The sequence below is a fragment of the Tetrao urogallus genome (genome assembly GCF_951394365.1).
Source record: "Tetrao urogallus genome assembly, chromosome: 7".
Lineage (NCBI taxonomy): Eukaryota > Metazoa > Chordata > Aves > Galliformes > Phasianidae > Tetrao > Tetrao urogallus.
The window spans coordinates 7,688,765-7,706,792 of NC_136820.1; the positions used below are offsets into that span (position 1 = coordinate 7,688,765).

General features: G+C 40.0%; 1 protein-coding gene across 2 annotated transcripts in view; it reads right to left on the bottom strand.

The window, feature by feature from the left end:
* PDCD6IP (programmed cell death 6 interacting protein) overlaps positions 1-18,028 on the bottom strand; it is a gene marked incomplete at both ends in the record, with an annotated part of 30,876 nt that overhangs the window by 12,427 nt on the left and 421 nt on the right. Inside the window, 6 exons of one of the 2 annotated variants that reach the window (XM_079538373.1) lie at positions 142-258; positions 2,708-2,808; positions 4,648-4,801; positions 5,333-5,460; positions 9,585-9,654; positions 11,357-11,411. In XM_079538373.1, the coding sequence (XP_079394499.1) occupies positions 142-258; positions 2,708-2,808; positions 4,648-4,801; positions 5,333-5,460; positions 9,585-9,654; positions 11,357-11,411 (625 nt within the window). Of the gene's footprint in view, positions 1-141; positions 274-2,707; positions 2,809-4,647; positions 4,802-5,332; positions 5,461-9,584; positions 9,655-11,356; positions 11,412-18,028 lie in introns of both variants that reach the window. The other variant, XM_079538372.1, reaches the window with a different exon arrangement.

Genomic DNA, 18,028 nt, shown 5'->3' on the forward strand with positions numbered 1-18,028 from the left:
GATTCATGTGATAAATATGCTCTGCAATTTTTGAATGCTTCAGTCCTACCTATTTCAGTTTTAAGACACTCACCTAACATTTCAGGACGAAAAGTTTTCCCATATTTTTCAGAAAAGACAAAAAGTATTCAAGTTACCTACCTGCAACCTCCCAATTTCTTCACCAAATTTCTTCTGCTGTTTTGCCAGGATAGATTGATGATATTCTGCATTGGCCTGCATAATGCAGTGCTTTGCAGCCAGAACAGGAAACACCTCCTGGAAATAAAAATACTGACCAGGGGAAAGTCCAACCACATAAACCACCACAGACAACATGGGATGCAGGAAGAAAAAGGAAGAAGAAAAGGAAATTAGAATCACCCAATTAATGGTTTAGATAGGTTAAAATATTAGAGGTAAATGTAAGAGATCACACGACTTTGCATGGATTGAATCAATTTTTTCCTCTTTTTCAATCTGTTGCTGTAAGTTTCTTGCTGTCTATTATATCAGATGAACTACAGCTTAAATTCAAACCATGAAGTCGCAACATTTACTCCAGAGATTAGGAATGCATGCATGTATTAGGAAGGATAGTTGCAAGAACACACCCAAATGCCCCCAAGACAAGACAGTATTCTTAAAAGGAGGAGGAAAGAGTGGGAGGGGAAAACCTTTTTTTTTGTTGTTGTTGTTTTTTTTTGTTGTTGTTGTTGTTGTTTGGGTTTTTTTTTTGTTTTTTTTTTTTTTATATGTAGCAGCAAGAAAATAACACCTACCAAGAAAATAACTCTAAAACTGTGAAAACAAAGAACAAAAAGAACCAAAAATATTGAGATGTAAAGCCATTAAAAAGTCATTTTAGACTTTCATATAAACGCACTTAGCTTCACAGGAACACCAGTCAAGACATGAAGAAAACATTATACTGCAGGCAACAGCATTAGGCACAGTCTTTGATCAAGGATTTGGCCTTGCTGTTCTATTTCTTAAACCAAGGAGCACTGGAAAAGCAGAGTGATGTTTTAAAGAACTCGTACCAAAACCTGCTGCTTCACATTTGTGCAACCTTGATGCACCCCAGAGATGAGAAGTCCAACTTGAAAGATCAGCAGATTAGGAAGCCTTGCAACTGGAATGTGACACATCAAGTTGACCTTATTTCACACCCCTAAGCATGTAATGGTTCTCAGAGCTGACATTAACTCAAAGACCCAGAAAACCTTACCATGTTATTTCGAATAACCAGTTGACAGATTACTGTAAAACTGGAACAGGGAGCAAATCTACAGTTTAGAAGGATTCACAATCACAAAAGACAAAGCAAGGCCTTCTGTTATATCACATTACATCAGAATTCAATTACAACCACAGCACCTAGGCAAGAAATTGGTCCAATCTGTAAAACACCACTGCACGCGCAACAAGAAATACGTGCACACAAAGGAATCCAGAGTTGCAGACATGTAAAACATCAATTGAACTTAGGCTTTCTTTTCCAAAACATATATTGAAAAGTCACCCACTGTCTAGCGCAAAGGCATTTGTGTAATTTAGTCCTTAAGAATAAAAAAGCATGCTAGGTTTACTTTAGCAGAGTAGCCCTTACATGGTTCCTACAATTCAAGATTCCACTCTGCAGAGAAGTTTGAAAAACAGGGAAAAAAAACAGAGAAAACTGACATGATTTACTCCAGAGGAAATAACTGCCATGACATTAAGGACACCTATGGGGCTTACAGGGCATATTAAGTCACTGGACCAAACACCAACCATTTTATCAATGGTAAATTATCTCTTTTTTTTCCTCTGTGGTGGTAGGTTTTAGTAGATTTGGTATATTTGACTTTTCACTTTTATGATGACCACCCACTGCAAGCTGGGATCATTGTTTTAGAAACTATGAATGAAAAGTAATTGAAAATCAGCAGTTTGGGATGTTCCCATGGATATTCACACCACAATCAGTACGGAAGACAAACTCCAACTTTACTACATACAAATGTAAGAGTCTAACAATATCAGAATTAAGTACCTCTTATCCAAGACTGAAGTTCTCACACTGCACAGAAGAATTCCCACTGTTTTATGATTTAATTATAATTGATAGAACCTTGAACCTTCTCAACTTCAAGTACTTGTTATTGAAAGAATGTGGTAGAAATAATCTTCCCACTTCTTCCAAAAATTAAGAGCGCTCAAATTAATAGTCAAGTCTAGACTGAGGTAATTTATAAATATCAAAACTGCTTTGGAGGTGGAAGAGGAGAAGGCAGGAAGAGGAGACGCTTTTTCAGCCATGCTTTTCATTAACAGGTAGGTGATAAATGCTGCCATAATAAACTGTTATCAAGACAGCAAATTTCACACAAAAACACTGAGACTAGAAACCAATCAAACCCCATTAGAAATGTTAGTTTGAAAACCCGATTTAGTAAGATATTAAGTAAGAAGGTATCCTTGAAGGCATCAAATGTTCCAAGTTCACTTTAAATGAAATATGCTGCAAGTAAACACACTTCAATTACATTTTTTAATAATTATTTAAAATAAGTGACATATTTTTCTTCCTAGATTCTTCAGTTTTTCTAATTACAGCTTCACACATAACATAAATGTAACAACAATGGTCAGCTTTTCTTGAGGATACCACATGATGCATATTTGATTAAATACACTGCACACAACAGCAACAGATCCCACGTTATTTCCAAGAGTTACTAACCTTGGGCAGAGTATCTTTGTACTGACACTGTTTGTAAGCATCACCATAGTAATCTGCAGCTTGATTAGCTAGTTTAGCTATGATGGCATCTTTCATTTTATCTGAAGGAACAAAGAAAAACATTATGATTATCATCAGTGTACACAAGTCAGCAGGTTAATTATTTCATCTCCAAACAGCAGTAATCACTAAGGGAATACATTTCACATCAGAGACACTTCTGCTCAGCAGCATTCCCTGCCTCGTGTCCTCGCCCAGTTTCTGAAGCTAGAACCATTAAAAAGAACACATATCTTTTCTTATCTCTTTTTATAATCATCTCTGGCCTGCACTAGCAATTCAGCCCTCTTAGATGAAGCAAGAATCAATGCAAACATTGAGCATCTAAACAGCTGCTCTTACAAACAAATATTCTCTGATTCAGGTGATTTTTTGTGTATGGCCAGACTGATAACCATTAGTGGGAAGTACAGGAGAGGGGGAATAGGAAGCCATAAGTACTCAAATCACTGAAAGCAAATCCAAAATGTGCTGTTCATTCTAAAACACACACCTACAACACTCAGATGCGAGCTATGATGTTACACTTTATGCTCTCTGACTTCAGTGCATTTAAGACATCCTAGGCAGATGTTTTTCAACGTGGAATAGGTTAGAGATGGCAAATGAAGGAAAAGGAGCTTTTGTGATCTGACAAATTTTTGTTAACATGTTTTTATTAAATATTTAGTTAACTGAAGAGAAACAAGTAACATCTAAATAGATGGGACAGGAAGAATATTCTGTAATTTAATCTTCCTCCACAGAGCCTAAGCATTAACATAAAATAACCGTTGATACATTAGCCACACTTCTATTAACAATGGAAATGTCAGAGACCATTTGTCTGCACAGATAGTTCAGAATAGGTATTTCCCTGTTACAAGCTTTAGCTTCCATTCACACATCCTAAAAATACTGCAGCTACTAATGCAAACATACAGAAGGAATAACAAATATATGTAGACTTAGAGACACTTAAAACATTAAGAAAGGCTGAAGTTCGATTTAGCTGACCTTTTTTTTTTTTTGTCAAACAACTCCCCTTTCAATTTATGAATAAGTGCAGTTTCACCAGATATCATCTGAGTAAGGCTGCTGAACAACCCAGCTCATGAGAGAGTCGAATCAGAAAAATTGCAAGTAATGCAAATAGACAAAGCAGCAAGAAGCTGAATTTGAGTTCTGAGACCAGGCTGTGAAGCACTTCTGCCTGAAAAACAGGTTTTCCATGTTGTCAACTACAATACTTCACACAGTGCATTTCTTTTCCTGAAGGGAAAAGAATCTCTCTACATCTGACAAAAACCTACAGCCTCCACAGTCAGATTATTATTAACATGTGCTTCTAAGATTGGAGGACTTGTGGTCATAGGAATAGCCAAATTCACTCGTTAACTAGGTGCATGTGGACTTTCAATCAGTCTCGCTTTATCATATTCTGAATAAGAAGTAGTTTTGCTACCAGCATGACAATAAACATAAACACACCTTATTAGTAAGCAAAAGGACATCAGCTTCTGGTTAAGATTCTCTAAAAGGCAAAAGGCTACAATATTTTTTCCCCTATGAAGAAACATACCAGTTAAATCTTTTGTTTCCCAGACAGACAAGTATGTAATCCAGCAAAATCCTTCATAAAGAAAGACTAATTGTTTTGAATACAAAAAGAAAGGAAAGGCAAATGGAACAAATGCACTGTAAAATGAACCTTAAATTCTAAAATGACATCTGTAGTTTATGTTTGATGACCTGTACTTACAGAGGAATGCTGGAAATCAGTAAGGGCAAAACTGAAAATCTGAAAGGCCAGCCATCAGATCTTGATAATTTAAAATGATTTCATGTTTTTCTGGAAGTTACAACAAGCACATGAACACAACCTGAACGTTAACGTATACCTCTTGTTGCTTTCAAAAAAAACACTTCTTGTGCTTGAGCCAGCATAATGAGACTGAGGGTTCCAACTGTGTCTGGAGAGATGTCCACTGTAGGTTCTCTGTTCAGAGCTGACAGGACGGTGTCTTTAATGTGTTGGAAAGCACCACTTGCAAACTAAACAAAATAGAAAATAAACATCTTTCTTATTCCAAAACAGGCTTTTGCTCTAATATAATTCATGCAGTAATTTCAAAGAACTATAAATTCTTTGGTATACAGTCTCCCATTTATTGTTTAACTGTCAAAACCAACTCCAACTTGCAAATTCTTGTTCTTGCAAGGACAAATATAAAAGCCAAAGTATACTGGTGATAGCTAACCACATAAGAACAGGAAAAATGTAATGCATTTTAAGAAGAATTTAAGCGAGTATTACTGTATAACTTGTTAGGAGTAAACTTCATATTAGCTAAAATTACTAGGTCTTTAGTTGAAGACTGTTAGTTACCAGCAGTCGCCAGAAGGGGCAGAGGCGAGCTGTTATGGAATGAAATCTTTCAAAACTAGCAAGTAAGCACGAGCCAATGCCATCTGATCAGCCAATCCACCATTGTAGTTAAAGGAAGAAAACACATGCAGCTGCAGAACTGATGTTCTAAAATCAATAACTCTGAATTCCAAAACATAAGCAGGGAGCCTCTGTACCTGATAGTGTTTAGCTGCAGCTTTTAGCCCTTCGTCATTATCTAGATTCTGTTCTGCTGCAATCTGGCTTGCCAATGCTCCACAGTTGAACAAAACACAGGTCTTCTCATACCCCAAACTTGCCAGAGCTGCAATCAAGAAAAATTGTTATCCACACTTTTAAGAAAATAGTAACTTCCAGTACTTGAGCATCCTACAAAGGGACAGGTTCAAACTAAAAAAATAAAACAATCACAATGAACTTTTAAAGTAAAAATCATCTTTGACCCAAAGGCTGAACAGAGCCTATTGAATACTTCCACTAAATGTTTCAAAGTGAGGAAGAGCCATAGCATAAATACACGAAATAGCTAGAAAGTCATTACAATTACAATGCAATGGGTTTTTTTTTTTTGGCTCCTGAAAGTATAAGAACATACTTTATATTTTCCTTTAGTAACGTGTGTGACCTTTTAAGTATCAGTCACCCTGCAGCAACTACCCTCAGAACTACATGTTTTTACTGTATCTTGAATGCAGATCGCCCTTCTTCCACTGAGAGCAAATGGATTCACATGCTCTGTCTTATTATACATTGAAATGGAGGGAGGGAGTTTTTCCCCTCAAAAATATCATTTCACACTGAAAATACTAACAAATATAATGGATGTATTCTGGTTACAGATGTAATGAGACAGCTACAGATTTACTTAAAACATGTGCTCACTAGAGAGCAGCATGGCCTGTTCAGACTCAATTCCTGCAGTACTTCAAAGTCCCAGAGGATGGAGCCTCCAGATCTAGAAACAGTTAATACCTGAACAACAACTATTTTGAATCTACTAATTGCCTTCCAGAGGTTATTAGAATTTCCAGCACAGGCATTCAGCCAAACACTGCAGATATTCTGTGCCCAGTGGAGAAGACAAAACTGAATGAACTCATTAATTCCCCATTTCACAAACCCAGGTCCAACTGCTGAGTTATAACATGCAAGTAATACTAAAGAGGCACATCATTTTGTATCACTATCATCCAGCCTCTTTATTCAGCTACGTATTTCTTTCTCACCAAAGTTTTTACTCCCTGAGCTGCACTAAATTTTAAGACAAGTAGCCACTGTATTTCATCTAGGTGATAGTCATTTATCTACATCTATTATCTACAATTTCTCCTTTAAGTTTACTTTCCAGAATTATTCTAAATAACATGTTATACAGGCTACAGGTTAAGTCAAAAAATTAAAACACAAGGAAGTAAAGAAGATGTCTTAACGTTTCTGAAGTGCAGAAGTGCTCCGCAGCTAGAATTACTTTACACTTTGGCCTGTTTCTCAAGTGTGATTTACTACAGTGAGAACAGCTGTTAAGCAATATAGTTTTTCTCAGACTCATCTGTTTATAGCTCTATCTACTAACTTAAGCCAACATATTTCAGACTGCAAGTCATGCTACGAACTGGGTCACTCTTCCAACAGTCCCAGTACCTGCTAGTACCCCTGTGATACAGACTGGGATACAAGGGAGGGCAGGAAGAAAGCAGTCACTGCAGTGAAAGCCAGAACTCTCGAGCCACACTCCTGGATCTCACTTCCACAGAAGTGAAAGGAGTTTTGTGTTGAATTTTCATCTGGAGAAAGAATTGCCTCCTGTTTAGAGGTAAGCACATTTTACTCCCTAATGACGGAAAACTTGGCCTCATACTGACAAAGCCCACTGCTAATTCTCACCAGAAAGGCTCACACATACGCTGTATTGCACTTGGAGAGCAGCATCTGGACAGTCTGCAACATCGCACTAAAACCACAGACCAGTAAACTCCTTTTGTTAACTTCTTCCCACTAAGGTCTGTTTTAAACTTCAAAACAGTTTTCATTCCGCTGCTCGTTAACTGACTATTACTCACAACTCAATCATGAATGTCTTGGATATTGCACAGGGACTGTTGCATAAATCTCTGGCCATCTGCCTCACACTATTTAGGCTAGTATATAATTAACCTGCAGACAAGCAAGCTTTCTGCCACAAAACAGCATATAGTCAAATCCTCAGGACTAACTTTTATATGTCTCTGAAAACTGACAGACTTTTTAAGTAACAATTACATATTCTGAACTTCATTATGAAAGAAAAGTTATTTATCATGAAGCAGGAGCTCCCCAGAAAACAGAGCCGAGCAAACTGTAAAGAAAGACACAGCATCTTCAGGACAGCCTCTCATTACCCACAAAAACTTCCTAGAGTAGTTCAGAAAACTGAGCAAGAAAAGATGTGTAGCACCTGCTTAAACACAGGGACATGGTATGTTGTTACACATAGAGTTCACATAAACACAGCTGTGACAGCTGTATTCAGAACAAGACATGAGAGCTTCAAAAAAACTACAAAAAAAGGCATTCTAACATTTTTCAAGCTTTGTCCAGAGCTTCAAAATTGCAACGGTCATCCTGCAATGCTAGTCATGATAAACACTGAGGTATAAATAGAAACACTAGAGAATGATGACACAGCTGAAAAGCTTCTCACTTAATTCAGGATTTAGTCTCAGTTTCTGTATTGGAAAGCGTTCCAAACCCATTTTATTACTGTGAGTTTGCACTGCAGAATTGTCCTTAGGCAACTAAAACAAAACAGACTAACTCCTTCAAGTCCAACGTTATTTCTCTCTCTTCTAAATACTATATGAAGACATTTTATAAAGAAGTAATAGAATAATTATTTCAACACATGGGAAGTTTCTTTGGGTAAGAAACTGGCTAGAGGGCCATGCCCAACAGGTAGTGGTGAATGGAGTGAAATCCAACTGGTGACCCTTTTCAAGTGGTGTCCCCCAGGGGTCGGTACCGGGGCCCATCTTGTTTAATATCTTTATTGATGACCTAGATGAGGGCATTGAGTGCACCCTCAGTAAGTTTGCAGATGACACCAAGCTGGGAGGTGGTGTCGATCTGCCTGATGGTAGGGAGGCCCTGCAGAGGGATTTAGATAAGCTGGATCACTGGGCTGAGGTGAATGGGATGAGGTTCAACAAGGCCGAGTGTCGGCTCCTGCACTTTAAGCACAACAACCCCATGCAGCGTTATGGGCTTGGGGATGAGTGGCTGGATGAGTGTGAAGAGGAAAGGGATCTGAGGGTGCTGGTTGATGCTCTGCTGAACATGAGCCAGCAGTGTGCCCAGGTGGCCAAGAGGTGCCAACGGCATCCTGGCCTGCATTAGAAATAGTGTGGCCAGCAGGAGCAGGGAGGTGATCATCCCCCTCTACTCAGCACTGGTGAGGCCGCACCTCGAGTATTGTGTTCAGTTTTGGGCCCCTCACTCCAGGAAAGATGTTGAGGCCCTGGAGCGTGTCCAGAGAAGGGCAACGAAACTGGTGAGGGGTCTGGAGCACAAGTCTTATGAGGAACGGCTGAGGGAGCTGGGATTGTTCAGTCTGGAGAAGAGGAGGCTCAAGGGAGACATCACTGCACTCTACAACCTCCTGAAGGGAGGCTATGGTGAGGAGGGGTTTGGCCTCTTCTCCCAGGCAACGAGCAGGACCCGGGGAAATGGCCACAAGTTGTACCAGAGGAGGTTTAGGTTGCACATGAGGAAGAACTTTTTCTCTCAGAGAGTGGTCAGGCACTGGAATGGCTGCCCAGGGAGGTGGTGGAGTCGCCGTCCCTGGCAGTGTTCAAGAGGCGTCTGGATGAGGAGCTACGAGAGATGGTTTAGTGCTTGTGGCAGCAATGTAATGAGAAGACGGTTGGACTGGATGATCTTACAGGTCATTTCCAAACTTGTGATTCCATGATTCTATGATTCTAAGGAATTTCCTTTTATTCTCTGGAACAAAATGTGATGCCCAGTCAGGTCACTGAAGTCAGCCTTCTCCTCGAGAAGACTCAGCAACACAAGCACATTTCAAGAGGACCCAATTCATGGAAAGCATAAGGGCTGGCCTTAGATTAACCAATCATCTACTACTAAATGTTAACTTGAACAATTTTTACTAATGTCAGTTCAGGGTGTACAAGTTAGTATAACTATTATCAGACTGAATATCTATTGGTGCCTTTGGAAAACTAATCTTGAATCTCAACTTCAATGTTATAGAAATCATGTGCACGGTGCTGAGTGATTAGTTATGTTAAGAGATTAATCTGTTATTACTGCAGGTGAACTCGTGGAAAGCTATATTGAAAATACTACAGAGACTAGTAAACTTTCAGTTATATAGTTCTATAAAATCTTGATAATATTTTCAATGCAGGCATTTTCATTACAACTACATACCCAGTTTGACAGAGCCTCCAAAAAGCGATCCTTTATCAAAAGCATCTTTCCATGTAAACGTTACACAGACCTGACAGGTACAAAAAAAGACATTTATTTTTTAAATGAAATAATGAGGCTTCAGAAAATATTCCAAACTTACTACTTATCCCTTTTTACTCTAACTACATGAAGCATTTACTTCACCTGTGATGTTACACACATTCTGGAAGTTTCAGGAAGTAATCAACATTACTTGAAAGTGTTTATTCCATATTTTTTCCTCCTCAGTAGTTTTTCTGAAGTACTTCTAATTCATGCAAGCAAGACAAATCCAAAAATTACCCTTCAGCTCTGCTCCTATTCTGAGTGACAGACATGTTTATTTCCAAGCTTACTCCTCTCACACCCAGCACGACAGACAGGTATGGTCACCACTAAAGGAAACCACCCAGGCAGTCAGTTTCCTCTATTCCCAATCACCAGCATATTTAGAACTGTTTTGTAATACAGTCTTCATGACACGCATATTAGGAATAAATTCAATTGTCAGGAAATGCATTCAGAAGAGAAAGCAGGTAAAAATAGTGTTTTCTTATATTACATTTCCAGCACATATGTCAAAGACAATGCAAATTCTTCACAGAACCTGTTATGAAGTTCCACAGTTTGATTCAGTCAATTGAACCAGTTGTTGGCCACAGGTATCAGCCCAGAAAAGACAGCAAAATACTTCATTTTCAAATGCCCTGAGAGACAGAGCACAATACTGTTCAGTAACATTTTCTTCTAGCAGAAACACTGGTTCAGGAAGTTCTGGTTCCCAGCTCCTCAATCCTGCTTCCATTGACTGCCTCTATTAACAGAATAGTTTACAGATCTGTAGTTCCTGCTCATAAAGTTTTCCAGTTCACTGCATCCCAGGGTTTGCAGATCACCACAAGGAAAATTCTGCAAGTTAAAACCAAGTATAGTTTGGCTTTGCTTTCCTAACAAGTGAAAGCAGCTACACAGAAAACTCAAATCAGTTTGAACTCCATCAAAGCCACTCCTTTGTAATCTTTAAGTCTGAAATTCAGTCCTTTTGGTAAATGCCTCAGAAAAACAACCTTTGTCTTTTTCTCCCAAAATAAGTCTATAAACATATTCCAGTCTCCATCTGAGGAAAGAAATCTTTCATCTCACTCAGCACGCAGAATCTAACCTGAATTTGTTATCTGAATCATAAAATATGAAATAAATTTGGTAGGGAAAAAAAAATACAACACCTTTCAGAAACTATGTTATTTACAAATGCAGAGAAAGAATAAGCAGTAAGCTCTTCATTGGATTTAGTCTTTTTGCTGCTACAAACGAAACCTCTGTCCTGCCTCAAAAAAAAACCAAAGATCAAATTGCATCCGTTACTAACTTAAGGTTTTCCCATAGAAACCATGTTTTTAAATAGCCTTTATAACATGGTATGAAACAGATTTCCTGGAAAAAGGAGAGTTGAAGAGGAATCTTCCAGCCAAGCACAACTCTTTCTAACTTAAACCACAACCATCAGCCAGCGCTAAAGCTTTCCCAAATCTTTAATACATAAAGGCAACCGTGACAACCAGAAATTAAGTTTTAGCATGGACTACACGAGTACAGGCTGAAAATAAACAAAGGTCACAAAAATAAGGATCAAAGATTTAATGCCCTGTCCAAGCTAAGTCCTGTTTAGCAGATTATGCACAGGCTTGGAAGTCACATCCTAGTTGCCACCATTAGTTACTTCTGTGTAAGGGTTTGATATACCTTCTTACCTGATTCTCAGAGAATGGAAATTTTGGTTCAATTGAACACAGCTGATCATAATATCTACAAAAAAAAAAAAGAAAAAGGTATTAGAAACCAAACCAAGAGCCTTAGCTGTTAAATGTGCAGTAAAGAAGACGGTAGCACAGGCTCCTCACCGCCACCCAATACACTACTGGGCTCACTCATAGCTATGGAGGACAACTGCAGGACAAATTCTGCCTGAAGGAATTGGTTTCAGAAGATGAGCATGTTCAAAGGGAGGCTTATTCAGTGACAGTGAAAGAATTAATTAGAAGCAGAAGAGTAGTGCAGATTAAGCTGTCCATGCCACATTCTGAAAGAGAATGTATTAAAAAAAAGTTATACAAAGGAGTCCCCACGCACGTAAAAACACAGGAATACCTTAGACATTAAATCATGCTGCAAAAGTAAAGTACAACATTTAACTTAATACAAACAGGTTACTTAATGGGCTCTTGCTCTGAACATTACGACCCAGTCCCCAGTCATTTCCAACTGACTTGTTTCAAATTCAGTATCCTGGAAACAGAATTTGCTTTACAGTTTACCAGCTGAAAAGCCCAATCCTTGATAAAATTCTTCAATTGTAAGCTGTTGTCATTGAAGTATATTATCACAGCCACTGTGAACTAAAACCAAGTCTCCGTGCCAGTATTTTGTCTACTCAGCAGAAGATGTTTGGGAAAGTGTCAGAAAGGTGGCAGGAACAGCACAGTTTCCCACACAACCTTTCCAAGCAACAATCAGCAGCTGAAAGTTCTCCCAAGTTGCATCACTACACCTGCACCACTAATTAAGCAGCAGGCAGCATGCAGAACAGCCACAGAACTGCAAACACATCCCATGTGAACACTGTGTCTATGCTTCTCCTTGCACAAACTGACATATGGGCATATGCACCCAACATTATATTAGTCCATTTCTTTTAAGCAATTTATGTTCCCAATATTCAAAACATCTAGTTTCTCAATCTGACTGACAGCTAACATCACCCCTGTTTCTTTAGAATATGTTATCAAATATTAATCAGTCTGGACACGAAGCAGATGTTCCACAGGCAAGGAACGTATGTTTAAAAATTCAGGAAACATTTTTAATATACAATAAGAATAGCACAGACTTCAGTAAATTACATCTACCAATGTACATAATGATATGGGTTTATGGCTTCAACCAAGGCACTGCAATTCAAAAGACAATATGCTAAACCATATCGAAAGCTACAGTAATCTGCTAATCTGCAGAAGGTCTCTGACCAATAACACTGAGTTAAAAGAGATTGCTCCCAAGGAGAGAAGATTTCTGCAGCTGTTTGTGTGACAGGGCTTCACTCAAGATTAATTTCTTACTTATAACAACTCAACAAGTACGTAAAAGCCAAAGGGTTTTAAGACACTTAATATAAGCTTTAGAGCTTGTGACAATTTTCCTCTTGTCCACACAAATCCATAGATCAGCATCCTACCTTATCATGCTTCACTAATAAGATTGCTGTAAGATGACCTGTTGTTACGGAGTCAGAGTTGAGATATGCTCCTACTCAGATACATATTCTAGAACAAGGCGCCTTCCCAAAAGAACTACAATGGTGGCAAAGAGCTGATAAACTGTGTGGCTTTAATATCAAGGTAACTGATAACTTTCTTGCCCAGGGAGGTGGTGGAGTTGCCATCCCTGGCAGTGTTCAAGAGGCGTCTGGATGAGGAGCTACGAGAGATGGTTTGGTAGCTTGTGGCACTGATAGGAATGGGAGGGTGGTTGGACTGGATGATCTTGCAGGTCATTTCCAACCTTGTGATTCTGTGATTCTTTCAACACTAAGGAAGTCAGCACATGAAAGGCAGCAGTTTTTAAAACAATGTTTATTTTCGGTAAATGTTTGTGTGCGTTCTTTTTTAAAGTTCTGTTTTCCATCTTTCATTAGATGACCATAGTTTGAAAGCACATATCCCCTGAAATGAAGTAGCAGTTAAATACACCTTAGTCACAATCTCTTTTTAGTGACCACAATGCACGGTCTGATCACATAAAAGCGTGCAGAACAGCAGCCCTCTCATAGTTACAAGAAGTTCAGTTTTGCATGGCGATGCTCTCATCAGTTCAAGTTTGGTCTGAATCATCACACCATCACCACCTCCTCTCCCCCCCACCTCCATTTCCTAGGAGGTTTAACTGACACGGTTTAACACAAGCAGTTCAGAAATCAGTGAAATAAATGCTATCACTGAAGATAATTTCAAGTCACGTACTTCGATATTTCCTCCGTTGTCCTCTGCTGGTCTCAGCAGGTTCCATTTTGTATTATATCAAAAATGAGTCTTCCCTTTTACTCTCCTCACGTCACCCAATTCAGTTACCCTCCCACAGTCCCCCATTACCTTTCTCCTCAGCCGCCAATAGGACAGAGTCAAGATGCACAGCTCGTTAAATGGCCTTGCCCATCAGGTGCATGCAGTCAGGTGCTTGCAAGCATTGGCTGCTGGCAAAGACTCTTATTTGTATGGCCAAAGGACAACCACAAAGAAATCAAGAGGTGTGAGCTCCTCCCAACACGCAGTTGCTCCACTAAACATCCATGGATACCAACAACAGAGGGCTTTTGTTTGGCTGTCTTTTTTACAAATAAATAAATAACTTTGTTGTTTGAAGCCTGTGGTGCTGTCATTTCTTCTTACTAAAGAACCTGAAATCCTATTCAAGACTCATGTCTCTTTAAAACTCTGCAGACCTTCCTCCCCCACAATAAAAACCCAACACTTCTGCTTAGCAGTGACTAAACATAATGATAAGGGTAAGAAGACACCAACTAGAAAACAGCAAGCAAGCAGTACAGCACAAAGACGGAAACCATTAAAGGAAACACAACATCTGATACTTGAGTCAGTAACACAGCAAAGGCTAAGGGTTGACATAAAGGTGTCAACCATTTAAAACAAAGTTACAATAATTTCTAACTAGTCCAGATACTAAGATCTGAAGTTGCTGTGCAACACAGATGGGCACTGCACATTTGGTTGTGCTAAGGTGACGGATTAAAGAAAGTCACACAAACCTATCAATGTGTGCCAGAGTTCCAGCTACAGCAACAAAAGTACAACAGATGTCAGCAACCCAGACCTAGCTCAAAGTGCAGGGCTCTTGCACTAAAACAGGCATTACAGGCTCCCAAATCCTTACAGAAATGAGTAACAGCAGCCAAATGAGCTGAAAATCGAGGTCTAATTACCATTCAATCGAAATGTAACTATATGATTTATGCATTAAGCTCAACTCCCCTTTCTCCTTCAGACAATCACAAAGTAAAATCTCCTTCAAAAGAAGCTAAAAGAGGCCAAGATCTGCCCACTCTCCCAGATAAGAGCTGGAGTTCTGAACCCACAGCTGGAAACCAGAGCTGCAGCCTTCAGCCTCCATAGAATCTGACCACTCAAAATGAAGCCCTGCGCGCACGCACACAAATCTGCAAGGGTTGTTAGAAAAACAAAACCAATTAAGCTCATACCACCGCCCCAACGCTCCACAGAACAAAAATGGAGTCCTGGTTATCTTTAGAATTAAGAGAGGAAGCGGGGAACCCCTTGAAGCTATTATTAGGCTAAGGAAAAGAGCACTACATCAGATTCGGTACGACAGGATTTAAGGAGAAACACTTGTCCAAAAGCTCACCGACCTCACTTTCCGAGCACTCGATTCTCACAGAACACAAAGCCTGGAGGCAGGCAGCAGTCCTTCCCACTTACATTTTCCCCCCTTCTCACCGGGTGCCTCAAGTACTTCTCCAAGAAGCACTTGCATTCATCAGCCACACAAACACAGCCTACCACCTGCTTTCAACGCTTTTGTTCAGGGTTTATCTAGGTAATGGAGCCACAAGCGAGTGCATTTCTTCTCCAAAAGAAAAAATGTGCAGTAACTAAGCAGCGAAACAAGGGGAAAGACTGCAAAACAGGGGACAACTCTAGACTTGTTAGCAGAAGATTATACCCTCATTTCTTAACATCCAAGGAGCCTGCAGTGCTCTACTAAGAAACATGATTTAACGACTGTTTACCAGGGTTGATAGTGATATGACAAGGGAGAACGGTTTTAAACTGAAACGGGAGGTTTAGGTTAGATATTAGGAGGAAGTTTTTCACCCAGAGGGTGGTGAGGCACTGGAACAGGTTGCCCAAGGAGGCTGTGGATGCCCCATCCCTGGAGGCATTCAAGGCCAGGCTGGATGTGGCTCTGGGCAGCCTGGTCTGCTGGTTGGCGACCTGCACATAGCAGGGAGTTGGAACTGGATGAGCATTGTGCTCCTTTTCAACCCAGGCCACTCTATGATTCTATGGTCTAAAATGTCACAAAGAAGCGAACGCACACTGCGGTTGCTCTTCCAACTTTGCTTTACTAACAAACCCATTTTAAACACGGCAAGTGTAAAATCCAGCTTTAACAAGGTTATACCTTGTTAAAGCTGTTAACTGAAACACAAAACTTCACACGGCTCCAACAGTAAGAACCAGATAGCAGGAGCTGGGAAGGAATGAGAGCTTTCTCATGGCAGTCGGAAGTTTGGGCTCCTTCCAGCAAAGCTCAGCTGGATGCTTCTGTTCCAACTCGTCAGCAGCTGCTGGCACCTTCCGGAACTGAGTCTATATAGCAGAATATTCTTACAGAATAAGAACTTATTTTCCAATAACTGGAATGGATATAAACAGTCAGACACAGATAAAAAATGTATTGTTAAAGATAGGAAACAAATTTTGACAGTTTTATTTCTCATGTAGGTATATTTTATGCCTGTTCTATTCTGTTTCCATGACTAAGACTGAAGTAAATACGAAGAGATTTTGGTCATAGATTCTGAACGTACAGATAGTTCAGACCATCATAACTCACATAACTCCCACTATAAAAGGGACATTCTCAAGCAGCATCATCATGAATGCAGGTGTTTTATGAGTGGAAGCCTTGACAGAAGTTCTGGAGAAGAGGACATGACTTATACATAATGCGGCAGCGTGAAACCATGCTCAACTTCTGACTGCTGCAACAGCACCCGGGCAAATTAAAGTCACCTGCTGACAGACAGTGAGAACAGATCTCTGCATATGGAACTGACTTGAAAATTGGCTAATTATGCAATTGCGATCAGTTTCTCTTCATAATTCCCGAGGTAGTTGGATAGTATGGCTTCAATTAACATAATGACCTGGCTCTGAAAGAGGGAGGTTTCCCTCAGCCGTTGGCTTTCAGCCATACTCCTCCTACCTTCTTTTGTTCCAGCTCTGAGGTTCATCTGACCTCGTGCTGAGCCCATTTTCAAGTTTCAAACCGGAGAAAGAGCCACATATGCCTTTTATATTCTAGAACTGAGGAAGAACAGAACTCAGGAGATATGGCAGCACTTTCTCCATTCAGCAGTTGTTAGACAAGGTGAGGTCATGTGACAGATCTGGGCTAAACAGGGATTTCAGGTAAGAAATTAATCACAAACCTGACTGACACAATCAGAAAAGGGAGCTCGATTGCAGCGTTCAACGGAAGGGGACGTCACACCCTTCAACTTGGCTGAGTCAATCTTTCTGTTCATAGATGTTTGTTTATTTTCCTGACCTTCAAAAGGCATGCACAGTAATGCCCTCAAAAGCATACAGAGCAATAATCAAGAATAAAACAGGAAGCTGCAGAGATACCATAAAATACTTAGTTTTTATAGCCCAAACACCCAGTGTGGGCTTGATAAGCTCTTAAACAACAAAAAACAGTAATTATCTTCCGTGTCATGTATCTTTTGCATTCCTTTCACAGCTTATAAAAAAAACCCAGGGAACATAAGATATGTTTCCTCTTGACAACACTGCAGAAGCACATCAAGCTTGTGGCTATCATTTCTCTGTGCACTAGGAAATCCCCCTACTTGATTTTCTCTTTAAAAGTCTTAATGCTAAAAACTCATTGAATCTTTGATTCTAACTATGAAGACTGAAGCCTGTGCTTAGTGTTCATCACTGAGTTATTCACAGTGCCTTCAGCGATTAGAGCTACAAATAGCTGAGCTTGAAATGTTTCCCACGCAGGAGAGAGCAGCAGGATTACCACAGCACAGCAATGCTGTGATGCATCGGCACTACAGAGATGTAAAAGGATGAGCATTTTTGTAGGTGACAGAGCTGCGGGTCCCAAAGCAGCGCTTATACAGTTTACTAGGCAGAATGATCAGATTGAAACTTATCCAACCTACAGCAGCTCCAGCACAAGGCACCCCTTTGCTTCCTCTTAGCAAAACCTCCTTTTAGCAAACTGAAAGCGTCAAGCAGAGAAATAAGGCGGTGACTTTGCAAATACACTTAGAAGCTGCTGAACAGCTACTGAACAGCGTCGGGAGTGTGAGGGGAGCTGAAGAGAAGCCATCAGAGGCAGCGATATATAACATAATCACAGAATGGCTGGGGATGGAAGGGACCTGAAGGATCATGAATCTCCAACCCCCCCTGCTATATGCAGGGCCACCAACCTCCACATTTAATACTAGACCAGACTGCCCACGGCCCCATCCAATCTGGCCTTGAACACCTCCAGGGACGGGGCATCCACAACCTCTCTGGGCAGCTGTTCCAGTACCAACACTGGAACGGAAGGTACATCCCGTAAAGCCAACGGCGTTCACTCAG